Below are 17036 nucleotides of genomic sequence, written 5' to 3'. Positions count from 1 at the left end.
AGAAGCAGGAACCAGTGCGTTAGTGTGGTCAAGACAGGGCGGGGAGGGAGGGGACCACCTCCCACAGGCTGTACCTTGTCTTTCATGCCTCTGGTCTTGATGATTTTGGCTGCCAGCTTCAGACCTGTGGCCGTCTCCTCACACTTGTGAACCTGGCCAAAACGCCCTCTGCCGAAAAAGAGGAAGTGGCGTAGCATGAGACCCTGTGGTCAGCTGCCAAGTGGACAGCGCACAGTGGTGCCAGTATTTCTCCTGCTGAGTCTGGATGAGCAGCCCTATGAGGAGTTCTTTCAATAAACTTCTAGAGCAGTATTTGTCAAGGTGTGGTCTGTGGGTCACTTGCATCAGAATCACGTGGGAGCTGTTAAGAAAGCAGGTTTCGGACAGGCGTAGTGGCTCACACCTGTAATCCCAGCACTTTGGGAGGCCAAGGCGGGAGGATCACGAGGTCAGGAGTTCGAGACCAGTCTGGCCAACATAGTGAAACCCTGTCTCTGCTAAAAATACAAATACAAAAAATTAGCCAGATGTGGTGGCACATGCCTGTAATCCCTGCTACTTGGGAGGCTGAGGCAGGAGAATGGTGTGAACCCAGGAGGCGGAGGTTGAAGTGAGCTGAGATCGCACCATTGCACTCCAGCCTGGGTGACAGTGCAAGACTCCGTCTCAAAAAAAAAAAAAAGAATCCAGGATTCTGGGCCCTACCCCAGACCTCCCGAAGCAGGAATAATCCAGGGGTAGGCCTCAGAATCTACATTACAGCACATTTCTTGGGTGATTCATATGCACCCTCACATTTGAGAACCACCTTTAAGGACAATGCAGAATCTTTCTGAATACATATGAATGTTATGAGCTGGGCTTTGTCAGCATATGAACAAGAGCACCCACCTTCAGATATATAAAATTATTTTTGGAAACTGCATATGTAACAGTACTGCATATATATACATATAGTCAAGACTGCATATCGCCAAGTGACCTATGAGCTTGAATATAAGCATAAGACAGCTTCTTACCTACATAATCACATACAGATGTACACACTTGTGAGCAGTTTTAAATCTAATTTGCTTAGCTTGATTTCTTATTTAGTAAAATAAGCTAGAACACATGTCCCTGCTCTGCAATGGTGGATGTCACAGTAGGGAGTGAGGAACAGCTTCCCTAGCAACACTGTGGACCCGAGGCAAGCCCTGTGACAAGGCAGAGGACTTCAACGATGAAAGTCATGGCAATGCTGGGCAGATGCAGAGGCACTGGCGGCCGCTGCATCCCGTTGTGGGGCTGCACACCCAGCACAGAGGCAGATGAATCTTGGAGAATGACACAGGATTACCGTAAACATAGCCACGGCGTGACTTCAATTCCAACCTCTGTTCCCGATGGAGTCTCTATGGGAACACATGGACACAGCCCCAGCCACCTCTTAAGTGGCTGTTATGGAAACGGTTTTTTTTTTTTTCCCTTCACTAGCAATGGCCCCAGAACCTCCTGAGCCAGCAGTGGTGCCCATCACTGTCTGACTTCCCAGCTCCCTCAATCCTCTGGCTCTTTCCCCTGATTTATTCTACAAGGGCGCTGAAGGTTGAGGCCAACTCCCAGGATTCATGCTGGTTCAACACAGTGATAACCTTATGCTCATTGAACATGGCAAGCAGGGATGATGGATATCCTCAAGGCCACAGGGCAGGAGAGGAACTCCCAGGAAAATTCAGGGGCCTGCCCCTGTGGGCAGGTTTTTTGGGATCCAGTGATCCTTGGCATGTTGCAATATTTCTGCCAAAAGTAAAAGATAAGTTGCTGTATCTTGAACCTCCTACCACTAAAAAGGAGGTGCAGCACTTGGTGATGTCTGCATTTCGAAGGCATCCACGCACATTTGATCATGCTCCTCTAACTTATTTGCTGAGTGAATTACAGCTGCCAATTTTGGTGAAGCCCATAACGAGAGCTGATGAGCAGCTGGTCTAGACTGCAGTACCAAAGAGAAGATCCCATGGTGCCCAAAAAGACAGAAAGGAAGTTTCAAAGGAGCAATTGACAAACCTTGACCAGAAAAACAGCACAAACCCTGGGAATTCTTTCAAAGCTTCTTCTGCAAATAACTATTCTTGGTTAGAGAAATAGTTGCTGGCTTGCCACTGATGTCCCTGAAGGCCCAAATACCTCAGGCTTCCATGGCACCAGTTCATGCTGTGGAATTCCTGTTTCTCCCTCCGCCCATCCCCGCAGTCTCATGGGGCATTCTATGAGATCAGCCAGATCAGGAAGGGAAAGTCCAGGTGGTTCCATTCGGCACAGGGCAAAGAATTACAGAGTGGGAAGAGGAGGAAGGGACTTCACAAATATCAATGACTCCCTGAAGAAATACCAATGACAGACGCCTGAACTGCAGTAGCGATGCATGCTTTCCTTGTGTTGGTGAGTACATCTTGTATGTATACGTGCAGATGTTCTGCTTTCCTCTTCCTATTTTACACAGACATGCCGATGGCAGCAAACATTATAATTTAGACTTCGAGTTACAAGATATCATAGGGGGGTTGTGAAAGAAGTAAAAGAAGAAAGAACACCCTCTCCCCACCCCCAGCATGAAGCTGGTCCCTGATGGACATTAATTTTCCTTCTGGTTTTTTTTTCTTTTTTTCTTTTCTTTTTTTTTGGTGGCGGGGGACAGAGTCTCACTCTATCACCAGGCTGGAGTGTAGGGGCCTGATCTTGGCTCACTGCAACCTCCAACTCCCTGGTTCAAGCGATTCTCCTGCCTCAGCCTCCCGAGTAGCTGGGATTGCAGGCATGCACCACCACACCCAGCTGATTTTTGTATTTTTAATAGAGACGGGGTTTCACCATGTTGGCAAGGATGGTCTTGAACTCCTGACCTCAAGTGATCTGCCCGCCTCGGTTTCCCAAAGTGCTGGGATTACAGGCAGAAGCCACCACGCAAGGCCTTTAATCTTCCTTCTTTAGGGAGAATGTGCATTTAAACGTCCCTAAAATAAGTTATTTGCTGAGCAAAGTAATCAATTGAAATGGATAATAGTAATTAATATAGTAACAACATAAATGAAAACCCAGGAGCAATGACAGAAAGACCTAACATAGGCCACAAGAACTACACGCTGTTGACTCATTTCTATGTTCTGTCTCCTGGAGGCTGCACTACGGCTTTGGACAGCTGGTCAACCTTCTGGTGACTCACAATGGGTTTTTCTTTCTTTTAGACATTACAACATGGGAAGTAAAGCAGATAATAAACGTGGAGTTTAGTCACCACATTAACCTTTCTGGCATCAGTGACAATTTTCAGAAATGGTTACAGTTTCTTAAAATGATTGTTTCTAACGTTTCTAGTTCTCAGGTCAAGACAAGCAGACATTTATGAAGTCATTTGCACGCTCTCTTCTTCTGTTGAGAGAATGTTAACATTCAGCTTTACTCACCCTCCTAGGATTTCTGTCTTGCTCACAGTATAGAAGCTGTTGACCGCTCCTTGCTTGGCTGTCACAATACGGTGATCAAATGGGGCCGGAGGAGCCGGGATGTCAACTAGAAGGTGAGAGAAACAGAAGGGCCATCTGTCAAGCAGTCTGACCTCGTTAAGGCGGCAAGCCTGGGCTTCATAGTAAAAATGTGCTCATTTAATAATAAAATACAAGGAGCCATCTGTCTGATTCCTAATGATCCAGGGATATAAATTTCCACTTGAGATTATGAGCTGTGACTCATAAAGCTGATCCTGACACCTCTGAGAAAGAGTGTCAGGGCGGCTCAATGGTTGTCCATAGCATCTTCAGGATCACTTTTAGAAATGTCAAAATAGTTGAAGATTTCCAACCCAACACACTCCAAACAGGTAATACTTCCAAGCCTGAGACCATTCAAATTCAAACATGAGAAATTGTTTGATTCATTTTTAAAATGCATTACTGATATAATCCATTATTTTAATTAAAGCAGAGACAAAAAAGAAAAATGAAACATTTCTTCATGTTATTGAAATGCTTGATATTATATGTTACTTTCCAAAATATCTTAGACTTTATTTAAGACACATTTAAGGCACAAAGATGAATTTTTCCTGGCTGGCTGGAAATAAAACACCCAATAAAACCAGGTAAGTGTGTATTTGACAGAGATAAAATTTCTCCCACTTTCTCCCCTTCCACCTTAAGTATTTAAACGCTTGTCCACATCAGCACCAGCTCTAACATACAGAATTACTCAGGGATATTCCTCCCAGTATTCTTTTACCTTTCCATGACTACTGCTGTTGAAATTGGCTTGCCATGAACCTGCTCATTCTTTGCTAACTCATTTATTAAGCAGCGACTGCATGCATACAATAAGAATACAAAGGAAGGTAAGTAAATAACAGCTTTGCTTTCAAAACACCCTACATTTATTTGACATGTTTCTTGAGCATTTACCTTGTTCCAGACACTCTGCCAAGTGTTAATATTTTTAAAAATTCAGATAATATAAATCTCTAAGAATCTGATTTGATATAGATATCACCTCTCAGAGTGTAAATATGCTGAAAACTGAAGTCACCACAGAAGTGTCTTTATAACATTCACTGTTTCAGATTAATAAAAAGAGGGAGTTAAATACACAAGCGGCATCGAAATGGCATTATATCTCCTGCAGGCTGTTAGACTAAATGAAATTTAGTCTGCAATGCTTGCTGGAAAAGGTTAAAAAGCCTTAAAAGGCCCATACAAGAGCCATTTCCTACCCAATGGGGTCAGGCCCTCTTGCCCTTGGTAGGTCTTCGTCCCAGCAGGCTCCCGGAGTCGCCCCTGGGAGCTCCTCAGCTTGCCTGGCTGCCTGTGTCTTCTGACACGTGTGTTCTTCCTCTGTGCCCACTACGTCTACTCTGCGCTTTTTGCTGTCCTCGTTGACGAGGCGCTCCTCTGCCACTCTACGCTCACTGCTGCCCGGGCACTCTGTCTGGTCGGCATTCCAGAAAATGGATCCTACTGCTGAACTTCCAGGGATTCGTGGGGGTAGAAATGGCCCTTATGCTGCTGACACACTGGAAAGTAAAGTCCAGTTGCAGCTCTCAAAGTTTCAAGAAGAAAACATTCAGATGGTGAAAATTCTTAGAACGAAGGCTTTCTTAAAGCAGTGTTTTTGTGACGAGGACGTGAGCTCTGTGATAGAGGTGACCATTTCAGTGCTTGGAGAGGAAATGGAGCAGCATGCTCCCCATGAAGTCTATGGGTGTAGATAACCAGGGTCCCAGGGAATCTCACCACTGGCCAAAAAGTGACCCCAAGTTATTCCACTGGCACTTAACAAAAGCCGTCATTTTATGAATACCTAACTAATTTGATCTTCATTTTTTCACTTCCTTTCCTTAGAGATAAATTATTAAATTATAGCATGATAAAAGAAGCAATAATCTCTCTGAATCTTTTTTTTTGAGACGGAGTCTCGCTCTGTCGCCCAGGCTGGAGTGCAGTGGTACGATCTCGACTCACTGCAAGCTCCACCTCCCGGGTTCACGCCATTCTCCTGCCTCAGCCTCCCGAGTAGCTGGGACTACAAGCGCCCGCCACCACGCCCGGCTGATTTTTTTGTATTTTTTAATAGAGACGGGGTTTCACCGTGTTAGCCAGGATGGTCTCGATGTCCTGACCTCGTGATCCACCCACCTCAGCCTCCCAAAGTGCTGGGATTACAGGCGTGAGCCACCGCGCCCGGCCAATCTCTCTGAATCTTAACGGCAGTGAGATTAAACCTTTATCAGTGGAAGAATTGACCTAATTTCCATTTCTCAGCAGCTCTCGATCTTACTGAACACATCTGGCAGTGATGAAGTTTCTTTCTTAGCAATCATTAATATTTATGCTTAATTCTCGGAAAATTAAATTTCTCCAAGATGAGGTTTCAGATACATTATTAAAAAATGAAGTAAGAATTATGTTTTAAATCCCTAAAAAAGACCACACAAGTGGTTTGATACTTTTGGTTCCAAATAGATACCGTGATATGTGATTACTCATAACTTAGAGTAGTTCATTTTAATTGGCTATAATATTACCTGAATCTATAAGTGAAACTGTGTAGTTGAGAAAGAAAGTCATTCAATAATCTATGTCTTACTTCATCCTCATAATATTTGGGAAAAATAGACAATTTATCATTTATAATGGAGTGGGTAAGCTTTTTCAGATTTAGGTTTTTAACTTACATTTAAATCTAGTCATTATTTAATTCTTGTCCTTAGGAAGGATATGTTCTGTATTGCTAAAAATGAAAATGTTTTACTTGATCTTTAAAAAATACTGATTCCTGTGGGCACTATTAATCGTCATCTTTATCTACCAGTGTGTAGAAAACATAGAAAATAATAAAATGCCTGAAAATATCACAGGCAAGAAGAAAAAATAATGGCAAGAAAATGTGGCCATGAAAAATTCATATAAGCTGGAAAACCGAGTTATAAATCATTGCTTCAAAACTCTCTTCATTTATCCTTTTAATAAGGCCTTAAACTGCAATGGCACATAGATCTACAGAAAACATTGCTGTGGATATGCAATGCTGTAACCCTACCTTTCATGAAATTGGTCACCATTAGTTTGATACACGTATTGATTTTTATTTGGACATTGGTCCAGCACTGTCTCATGTGCAGTTGCCAGTTTTCTCTTTTCTTCTCAGCTTCTCATCCACTAGTATTTTCTTTAGAATGAAACCCGTTTTTCTCTTCTTCAAACACGGGGTTTTCATTTTTATCCACAGTGGCTTACTTTTCATTTCCAGTACTATCGCTTTCCTGTGTATTCAGGCTCTCCGTGCATGAAACGTCTGTTCCATCTATATTCTCTCTTGGATCTATAGAATTTCTTGGAGCAAAATCTTCTACTTTGTCTTGTCTTTTTGTACGAAATATGGCAAAACTTCTATGAACTAGAGAGGCATTGGTCCTCTCAGCATTTTTCTTGTTGGGTTTGTTAACCTTTTCTTTCTCAGAGGAGAGCTGATTCTTCTGGGTAGATCTCTCTAGAAGCCACCATAGGACACAAAATATTTTAATGGAGAATGCAGGTGATCAGTAAAATTTTGGCTTTCTATAATGGCATCTTTATCCAGGTTTCTTTTTATCAGCAGATATAAGCTTTTAAAAGCAAAGTAGAAGGAAATATGACCAACTGGGTTCCAAAAGATTTTTTTGTTTGTAACTAGTAAGAACCAAAGACAAGCAAAAAAAAAAAGGGGGGGAGGTATTTTTTAATAAACATCACTTCTTCCTACACAGGGCTTTATGAATGTGCAACTTCCTCTGAATAACAACAGGACTTTTATAACAGAACTTTCTTTATCCGTTACTATCTAGTTTTCTAAAGATGTTACCTGCGAGGGTTGATGTCCTTTTGCTTTTGACGGGCATCCTTTCCGTCAGGTCGGCGTTTGACCACACCTCCTTCGCCTGTGGAGGCACAATTGAGTAATTAAAGTTAAATATCACATCTGGGCTTTTCAACCTCAGCACTCCTGACACTCGCGCTGGATGATTCCGTGTGGTGGGGAATGTCACGAGCATTACAGGATAGTAGCATCGCTGGCCTCTATCCACCAGATGCCAGTAGCAACCTCCCTCCCAGTTGTGATGACCAAAAAGGTCTCCAGAGATCTATAAATGGGGAGCAAAATCACCCATCATCCCAGGCTGAAAACTACTATACTATACCATTCAAACATAGAAAAAAACCCAGTAAAGGTAATAGTAATGTAGAGGGCAGAACAGTCTGAATTAATAAAAGCCCATATAGACTATTGTATCTGAAATGAGCTATTTTCAAAGAAATTCTGTAAAACTGTCATTATGGGAAAAACCCCAACTTCATGAATAGATGAAAGGATAGTAACAATGTGTGCATCACCCTTGACCTCTGTTTACGTTGTCTTGATATGGTTTACATATAAATCAAATAGAAATGAGAGGATACAGTGAATGGGCTCTGTAAACCAGAGAGTAGGAGATGAAAGTCAGCTTTATAAATGGAACCTTTACAGTGCTTAGAACAGATGGCCCTTTTCCTAAGTGGATAAACATTCTTCTCACAGTCCTGGAGTATCTGAATTAGTTGAGCAAACCGTTAGCTAATGTACCCCATATAAAAGGGAAACATTAGCCCAATCCACCCAAATTATCATAACTTCTAAAGTTTTGCATTATAAATAAATGACATTGTGTGGATGTCCAAAAAAAGTATTTATTTCCCCTTTGAAACACAACATAATCTGCCTTCAGCTGATTTGCAAGCATGAAACACCATGTAAGTTCAGAGCACAGATATCAAGACAAATTGCAAATGTGCTTTTCTCTTTTTTTTTTTTTTTTTGAGATGCAGCTTCGCTCGTTGCCCAGGCTGGAGCGCAATGGCGCAATCTCAGCTCACTGAAACCTCCACCTCCCGGGTTCATGCGATTCTCCTGCCTCAGCCTCCTGAGTAGCTGAGACTACAGGCATGCACCACCATGCCTGGCTAATTTTTTGTATTTTCAGTAGAGACGGGGTTTTGCCACGTTTGCCAGACTGGTCTTGAACTCCTGACCTCAGGTGATCCGCCTGCCCTGGCCTCCCAAAGTGCTGGGATTACAGGTGTGAGCCAACATGTCCGGCTGCAAATGTGCTTTTACACAATGCAGGGGGCAGTTCCATGGATTCAGAGTATTTCCGTTTTTTAGATGGTGAACTTACAACATAAAGGCATGTTTAGTAAATCCGTGGAAAGCCAAGGCTGGAAGTGAGAGCTTCAGAGTTTCTCTTTCTCTTAAAGGTTCTCTTTAAGTGAAAGTCCAGAGATGGCACTTGCCTATTTTTCCCTCTGCAGGGAAAATGGGCTGCCGCCTCTTCAAGCAAAGCCGCTTGCTCCCTGCTCTGTGCTTGCACAGAACTCAGCACATAGCCCCACCCCTGGTATCCCTTATAACACTTTAAGCCTTTTTTCCTGTCAATTTCCCACTAGATTGTGGACTTTTAGTGGGCAAAAAGACTGGTTCATCTTTGACTCCTTGGTGATTACTTCAGAGACCAGTATGTAGTGATGATGACGATGATGATGGTAGTGTTCATGGTGGTGGTGGTGGTGATGGTGGTGTTGGTGGTGGTAGTCGTGGTGGTAGCGATAATGATGGTGGTGGCCATGATGGTGGTGGTAGTGGTAGTGCTGCTGGTGGTGGTGGTGGTGATGGTGGTGGTAGTGGTAGTGCTGCTGGTGGTGATTGTAGTGGTGATGGTGACGGTCATGGTGATGATGGTGGTAGTGGTGACGGCTACCATGTATTGTGCACACACATTATGTACCAGTCACTCTTCTAAGCACTTTGTTCACCGGGTTGCTCCTCCTAACAGCCTTTTAAGATAGATACTATTAGCCCCGTCGTATAAATGAAGTTAGGTAATTTCCCAAGGTTATAAAGTTTAGAAATGGTAGAGCTAGGATTCTAACCCAGCTGTCTTCTTCAGCCAGTGCACCTAACTACCACCCTATACTGTCTTTCTGGGGAAAAAAAAAGAAACACTATAGCCAAGTTACATGATTCATATTTATTGAGATCTACTACATAGTTGGCAACACAGGAGATAAGAAAAATGATTAAAAGAGAAGGTCATAAATCAAAAACAAATTAGCAGAGTGAAGAGATAAATATTTGTCAAAAGATTACAATTAACATGGAAGAGAAGCAAAAAAAGAAGAGGGAGAATTTAAGTCCAGTTTTGAAAGCATATATCCAAATTAGTCGAATAAGACAGTTTAACAAATTGTGTTTAAGATATTTTATAACTGTCTTTCAGTTCTTCCCTTTCGAAATGAAAACTTCTGGTGTATCAATAAACATTGTGCTTCTGGGTTTATTCTGTGTGGCATGAATGCAATGATATAAGCATACGTGGATTTAATAATGAAAACTGGTATGTATCAGTCAATTTCCGCCCATAAAAGTATATAAAATTGAGCAGCTGGCTATAAGACCCTGTGGAGCACTGATAGATCCATGTTTGCCTCTGAGGCCATCTGAGTACCAGGTGGAAAAGTCCACATGCTGAGTCAATATTCTTTGGGTTCAGAGTTGGACTTGACCAACAGGAGAATCTGTCAGTATTGAGGAATATAAGAAGCCAGCTTCCAAGAGAGGTTGCTTTTTTCTTTAGTAATTATATGTCACATATGTTTTTCCATTTAAATAATGTAAGAAGGCCTTCATTCATTGCCAAAGGCTGTTATATTTTCATTTCCCTATGTAATACTGACATCTAGAGGAACTTTGAACCGAAGAGTTTCCAACAAACAGAAGTTGTATTTCTCCTGTTCTCTCCGGGACGGAAGCTGTGTTTCTCCTTTTCTTTTCAGGACTGCAACCAAAAATATGAAATGTTTTTACTTTGTATTTCTAAGTTATGCCTAGAAGTTGCTAAAATAGAAAGCTCAAGTTTGTAGATACATCTTGTTTGTTGTCCAAAAATGAAACATGTCTTCTACCGATTAAAGAGCATAGGACCAGTGCTCTTAGGCATGAAGTTTCTGACCCAATCCTGACCATCCCCAGTTAATGGGATGAAAACCATGTCAGTGACTTTGTTCCTCTGCTGAATTCACATCAATGGCTGGGATGAACCTAAGGACCTCTTTCATGCAAATTCACTTAAAAAATATTTCTATATTTGCATATGGATTCCTTTGGAACTATTTACCAATTCCTTTTATAATAATTTATCAGTGGATGTAGAATGACACAGGGAAGAAAGGCTATGTGGTCCAGATGCCCAAGTATTCAAAACACAGCTCAGCTCTCTCCACTCTGTCTGGCTTCCTAGACTGGTCTCGTAAGTGGGGCATACGTACCCAGGGAGTGTCCATAGTAGTCCTTTGGAGGGTATCAAGGACATGCTAGAACTCATTTCAATTTATTCCATTTCTTATGGATTGAATGTATCCCGCCCCCCCCCCCCCCAGCGATATACACACACAAATTCGTATATTAAAATCCTAACCATCACGGTGATGCTATTTAAAGGTAGGGCCTTCGGAGGTGACTAGGTCACGATTGGAGAATCCTCATGAATGGGATTCGTGCCCTTATAAGAACCAAAATGAAAGTTTGCTCACTCTTTATGGGGAGAAGGCCACTACACACTAGTAACGGGGCCCTCGCCAGGCCCTGGATCTGCCAGCAGCCTGATTTGGGACTTCTCAGCCCCCAGAACTGTGAGAAATAAATGTTTGTTGTTTAAACTACCCAGTCCAGAATAATTTACTATAGCAGCCCAAGCTAAGACACCATTCTTTTAACATTTATATTTTACATATGTTTTTAAAAATATATTGATACAATTGGACACATATAAAAGTATCTCTGACATGTTAAATGTTATTTATAAAAATAAAAGTGCAGCCAGGCACGGTGGCTCACGCCTGTAATCTCAACACTTTGGGAGGCGAAGGTGGGCAGATCATGCGGTCAGGAGTTTGAGACCAGCCCGGCCAACATAGTGAAACCCCATCTCTACTAAAAATACAAAAATTAGCTGGGCCTGGTGGTGCACACCTGTAGTCCCAGCTATCAGGAGGCTGAGGCAGGAGAATTGCTTGAACCCTGGAGGAGGAGGTTGCTGTGAGTCAAGATTACGCCACTGCACTCCAGGCTTGGCAAAAGAGACAGACTCTGTCTCAAAAATAAAATAAATAAAATAAAATAAAATAAAATAAAATAAAATGAAATAAAATAAAATGAAATAAAATGCATGTAGTGGTTATCAACGTACATAATTTATAAATAAATATATTGGGGCGTGCTTTAAAATCTTTTACTGATGGCAGTGCAAAATCAAAATAATTTGGAGACAATTGTATATAACACCATGCTTCACACTGTGATTTTCTGAAGTGTATTTTGGAGAAGGATCATTCTAATTAGTCAGTTTGAGTGCAAGAACATAATTAGAACTATCAGCTCAATTCTTGCAAACTCTTTTTCTCCTTCTGCAAGGTACTGCTTTTAAGAGTTCAGTATTCATTGCTTGCATGGCAGTTTTGATTATTCAAGCAATTTTAAGTAATCACTTTATCCTCTTTTCTCTGTTAACCATTACATGTACTGCCATAGGATCCAGATTTGAACAGGAGGGCGGCATTGGTCCCCAGGCGTGTGCTGGCTACCTGGGCATGAGGGGCTCTCGCCCGACGCTACAGACCTGTCCTAGTACTACATCAAAACCCTACTTTTCCTGAAAGTGGCGGAATAACTGAAAGGGAAATTAATTCAATTGAACAACATTGTCTAATCCGTCTTTCATTCCAATAAAAATCATTTAAAAAATCAATCGTAAAACGGATTTCACCTTAAATGAACATAAAGGCTAAGAGAAGGGCTGCCTCCTCTGGACCTCAACAATACCACCATCATTTTCCATGTTACTGCAGCGTTCTCAATGTGTCTGTCTGCCCACTGGCATATGGACCCTTCTCTTCTCCTTTGTTTCCCCAGCACCGAACAGAGAGTAAGGTTCTAAAGTGCTTGGTGAAGCAATGCGTGATGAAGAAAACAGTGCTTTCTGGAATGGTACTTCCACTGTGGGAACACTCTGTCATCAGGCTGCCCCCCTGAAAAGCCAGGCTGCCCTGGGGGCTATCTCAGATGCATCCCTGCTACGGTGGCTCATATCCACCGCCCTGAATTTACATAGCTGATAGCCAGCAATATCAATGGCCATGCATTTTGGGATTACAGTTGCTACAGAAAATTGTGTTCATAACATAATATACAGGGCATTCCTGGTTCTTTTTAAAACTGTTGCAGATAGGCCAGATAGAAGAATGGAGGAGAGCAAATATTTGTAATAATTTGTAGCTGTGACCCACAGCCTGGACTGTGACGGTGGCAGGCAGATGTTAGAGGTGGTCCACCCTGTCCTACCGCTCTGTCCTCTACTGCCAGGCTCAAGCATTGATCTTTCCAAACCTCCTCAGCTCTGAACATATCACCCACATGGCCTTTCTACAACAAGGGGGTTATCAGGATAAGAAAACTTGGAAGTGTATTTAAATTCTAAAAGTTCAGTGTCAAAAAGGAACAGCCTAATGGAATAAATCTGACCAGTTCTGGGCTCCACGCAGCCTTTTCTTGCTAGCAGGGGACGTTAGGTTGTGTACCCTGAATAACAGCTTTTCATATTACTGTTTATGGAGATGCCAAGATGAGCAATTTTTGGCCATCTTAACCTAAGTTCTAGAAATATCTAAACAAAATTATAACAATTTATAATGACTTTATTAAACTTTGATTAGGTTCCTAATGGGGGAGAGAACGATAAATAAATCCTACAAGAATACAAAGAGATGAATTTTCAGAAGAAATATGAAAACATTTTCTTGCCTGAGCATAGAAGATACTTCTAGAGATCGTTTGTAAAGTAAATCTATTTCCCTTCAACCTCAGCACACGCTCAAACTCTCCATGCCTGAAGCGAAAAAACCCTGAAGTCCTGGGTAATAAAAGGAACTCTCACGAAGCACAGCCTGTTTCATGGTGTGTGGGGACTGGCATGGCTCAAGGCAGGACAGAATGTGACTGACCAAACCCAGAAAGGGAAAGCGTTCACCTGTGCTCAGAAATCAGTAAGTGGATCCTGCCCAGGCTGCTGATGACATCACGAAGAGTCAGTCACCTGAGAAAATAACCCCGCCAGGAAAATTAAAGCCTTTCGATGCACCCACAATTATGTGCACAGTGCTTCATTCAGAAGCCAAGTAAATAGGACCCTCCGAATACATAGACCAAGAAAGGGCCTGAAGTTAAAGGTATGGATTTAGGAAAGCCTAACTGGATCATCCAGCAAATGAAGACGCACGGATAATTTTACTTTGTTTTATTATAATATACATCGAGCTGTGTCATAAGAGAAAGCATGCTACCACTTTTCTTTTTTTTTTTTTTGATATGGAATCTTGCTCTGTTGCCCAGGCTGGAGTGCAGTGGCACACTCTTGGCTCCCTGCAACCTCCATCTTCCGAGTTCAAGCAATTCTCTGCCTCAGCCTCCCCAGTAGCTGGGATGACAGGTGCCCGCCACCACACCTGGCTAATTTTTGTTTGTATTTTTGGTAGAGACGGGGTTTCACCATCTTGGCCAGGCTGGTCTTGAACTCCTGACCTCGTGATCCACCCACCTCAACCTCCCAAAGTGCTGGGATTACAGCTGTGAGCCACCATGCCCAGCTGCTACCACATTTAGCAGCCTCTGCTAGCCAGAAAAGACCGTGTGGAGCCCAGGATGGTCAAATTTACTCCATTAGGCTACTCCTTATTGACATCAAAACTTTTCATAAATATACTTCCAAGTTTTCTTATCCTGATAACTCCCGTGTTGTAGAAAGGGTGATATGTTCGGAGCTGAGGAGGTTTGAAAAGATCAACGCTTGAGCCTGGTGGTAGAGGACAGAACTGTAAGACGGGGTGGCCAACCCCTAACATCTACCGGCCACCATGGGGTTCCAGGCTGTGGGTCACAGCTACAAATTATTACAAATATTCGCTCTCCTCCATTCTTCTATCCAGCCTGTCTGCGTCAATTTTAAAAACAACCACTTAAAATGAACAAATTAAGAACCTTCACCTACCTATGTGGCCACAGTGAGTAGTTCGATAACATAGATTTTATTCTCCCCCATCTTATACCCGTTGGATGTGCTGACACCTTATAATGAGTCTGATATTGTTATTTTCTTCCCACTGCCACCTCACCTGTCCTCCCCACGGAGAAAACACTGAGCCCTCTGACTCGAGGCCGCTCTTTCTTTCCTTCTCAAACTCGCATTGCTCACCCTGCCGCCCCACCACCCCACCTGTTCTTGTTATCCAAACTGTTCCAAGTTCTAATATGTGGCTCTCAACCATCTGGGGACGTTGGACACTATTAATGCCTGGGTCCTCCCCTGAAGATTCTGATAAACTGGGTCTTGAGTGGGGCCAGAACACCAGTGTTTTTTAATCCACCCACACCCCAGGGATTGTCAAGTACTAAAAGGGAGGGGACCCACTTCCTCTGTCGCCTCCGGTCACTCTGCCTTTGTTCTGAGGCTTTCTTACCAGCCAGGCTCCCTCTGGTCACAGCTTGGAGCAATTATAACAACACTGGAATCCCTCTTCCTCCCCCCGATAAGCAAGGTCTTTGATTCTATGCAGGATGGACTATCTAGCAAATCACTGCCTCCTCCTTATCCTCCACCCAGGGATACATGTGTGGAAATGAGGCCAAGGTAAACAGCCCTGAGAACCATAAAACCTCCCTCCAAAAATGATCTATGGGGCATCCTGGGAGGGCAACAAATAAAAAGTCCAACATTCCCAACCATGCCTCTGGTCCTCTGCCTGAAAGCTTTCTGCCTTGCTTCTTGGCCAAAATTTAGTAATTGAAAGTGATTTAATTCTTCCATTAAAATGGAGGTAAGCAGAAGAGAGGAGGAGGACTCAGGCTGAGGTGGAGAAATATCGCCTTTCAGGGCATAGAAGTATTTATAGCACTTTGAGTAAAAGTATATCTAAAAACTATACATCAAGGGATGCTTTGCCTTCTTGGGATTCCGTCACCAGAATAGCACCTGAGCACTTCAAAAACTGTGCAGCGAGGCTACTAAGAAATTGAGAGTGTGAGTGCCCGTGTGTGTCAACCGACTTCAAACGGAATCACAGCTCCTCATGTTCATTTCATTAAAATGAGTCTTACTTTGTAAAATTTCCCTTTCATAACACAAGTCCAAACCTTGGAATGTTTTCGCATGAAGTTTACAGTGTTTCTTCATCACCCAATAAAACTCTTTGATTTCTTCCCGCCGTAGACAGTTTTAAGAGCCTTCATTTCACATAGGGTTCTCGGTATGCTTTTTAATTTTTATTTTAAGATCATTTTTTATCACTTCATCTCCTGTCTCCCACTCAGAGCCTACGTTCAGTTCAGCCTCCCCGAGCCCCACTGGCTCCCTGCAGTGGGGCACGCTGGCCAAGGCTCAGAGGGGCTTGGTGTTTCCTAATGTGAGGCGAGGTGTGGTCCCCTGGACTGCGGGAATATTTAGAGATCTGCGCTTAGACTCACTGAGCAAAATGCCCAACCTCCTAATGGTTTACCTTTCTGCGTCTTCCCCTACACAGGAAACACACACTGCAAAGCAGAGTGACTTTTAAAAAGCTATCTCTGAAAAGCAAAGAGATACTACAAAGCTCTTAAAAAATGTCTCTGAATGAATGACATTCAGAGACATTTTTGTCTCTGACTGTAATACAAACCGCGTAGGTAAAAAACTAATCAGTTATGACTGTCCACAACATTTAGTCACCTGGTCTAGTCTATTCAAAGTGGGCTGGTGAATCTGCAGTGGTGGCATCTCCTGGGAACCGGCTAGCAATGCAGAACCTCAGAACCTCAGCCCCTTCCCACCACCCATCCAATCAAAATCTGCTCTTTAACCAATGGCCGGGTGGTTCCCATACACGTTAGAATTTCAGAAGCGTTGACCTAGTTAATAGACGTCATGAATGGGTGTGAAGAAGCATTTTACAAAATATGTGTCCCAGCCTCATGTGTCTATTTACATCTTGCCTCCATCCACAAGGCGTCTGACGAACTAATCTCATACTTGGGTAAGCTCAGAGGGAAGCCAGTGAGGAGAGGGGAGGGAGTCGAGACAGCACTCAGCAGGGGCCACATGCCGTGGCCTCGCAGGCAGCAGTCGGTGGAGACCCAGCACTGTGTGGAACATCCATGAGCTGTTCAGGAGGCCCAGGACTCCCGCTGGAGCTCAGGGAAGAGCATGCATGACTAGGCATCATGTGCCTGGAACTTTCCACTAATCTCTGGGGTGGACAGATTGCCCAAACTCAGGCCTCAGAGAAGAGCGACATTAAGGCCCAAAGAGAGGATGAAAACCAAGGCAAACCAAGCTCTAGAGAATTAGGAATGTATTCTGATGTGCCCCAAAATGCAAATTACGCAGTCAGGATTAATGCAAAGAATACAGTTAG

At 43.0% G+C, this 17036-nt stretch overlaps 1 protein-coding gene across 5 annotated transcripts in view; it reads right to left on the bottom strand.

The window, feature by feature from the left end:
- MYLK4 (myosin light chain kinase family member 4) overlaps positions 1 to 17036 on the bottom strand; it is a 97041-nt gene that overhangs the window by 21905 nt on the left and 58100 nt on the right. For all 5 annotated transcript variants that reach the window (XM_055263252.2, XM_055263250.2, XM_055263251.2 and 2 more), the window contains 3 exons: positions 7369 to 7444; positions 3447 to 3552; positions 75 to 168 (listed from right to left, as the gene is read on the bottom strand). In XM_055263252.2, coding sequence (XP_055119227.1) covers positions 75 to 168; positions 3447 to 3552; positions 7369 to 7444 — 276 coding nt within the window. The remainder of the gene's footprint in view (positions 1 to 74; positions 169 to 3446; positions 3553 to 7368; positions 7445 to 17036) is intronic.

The sequence above is a fragment of the Symphalangus syndactylus genome, chromosome 23, assembly GCF_028878055.3.
Source record: "Symphalangus syndactylus isolate Jambi chromosome 23, NHGRI_mSymSyn1-v2.1_pri, whole genome shotgun sequence".
Lineage (NCBI taxonomy): Eukaryota > Metazoa > Chordata > Mammalia > Primates > Hylobatidae > Symphalangus > Symphalangus syndactylus.
Note: the sequence above shows the minus strand (reverse complement) of the source record. Positions and strands in the feature narration are given on the sequence as shown.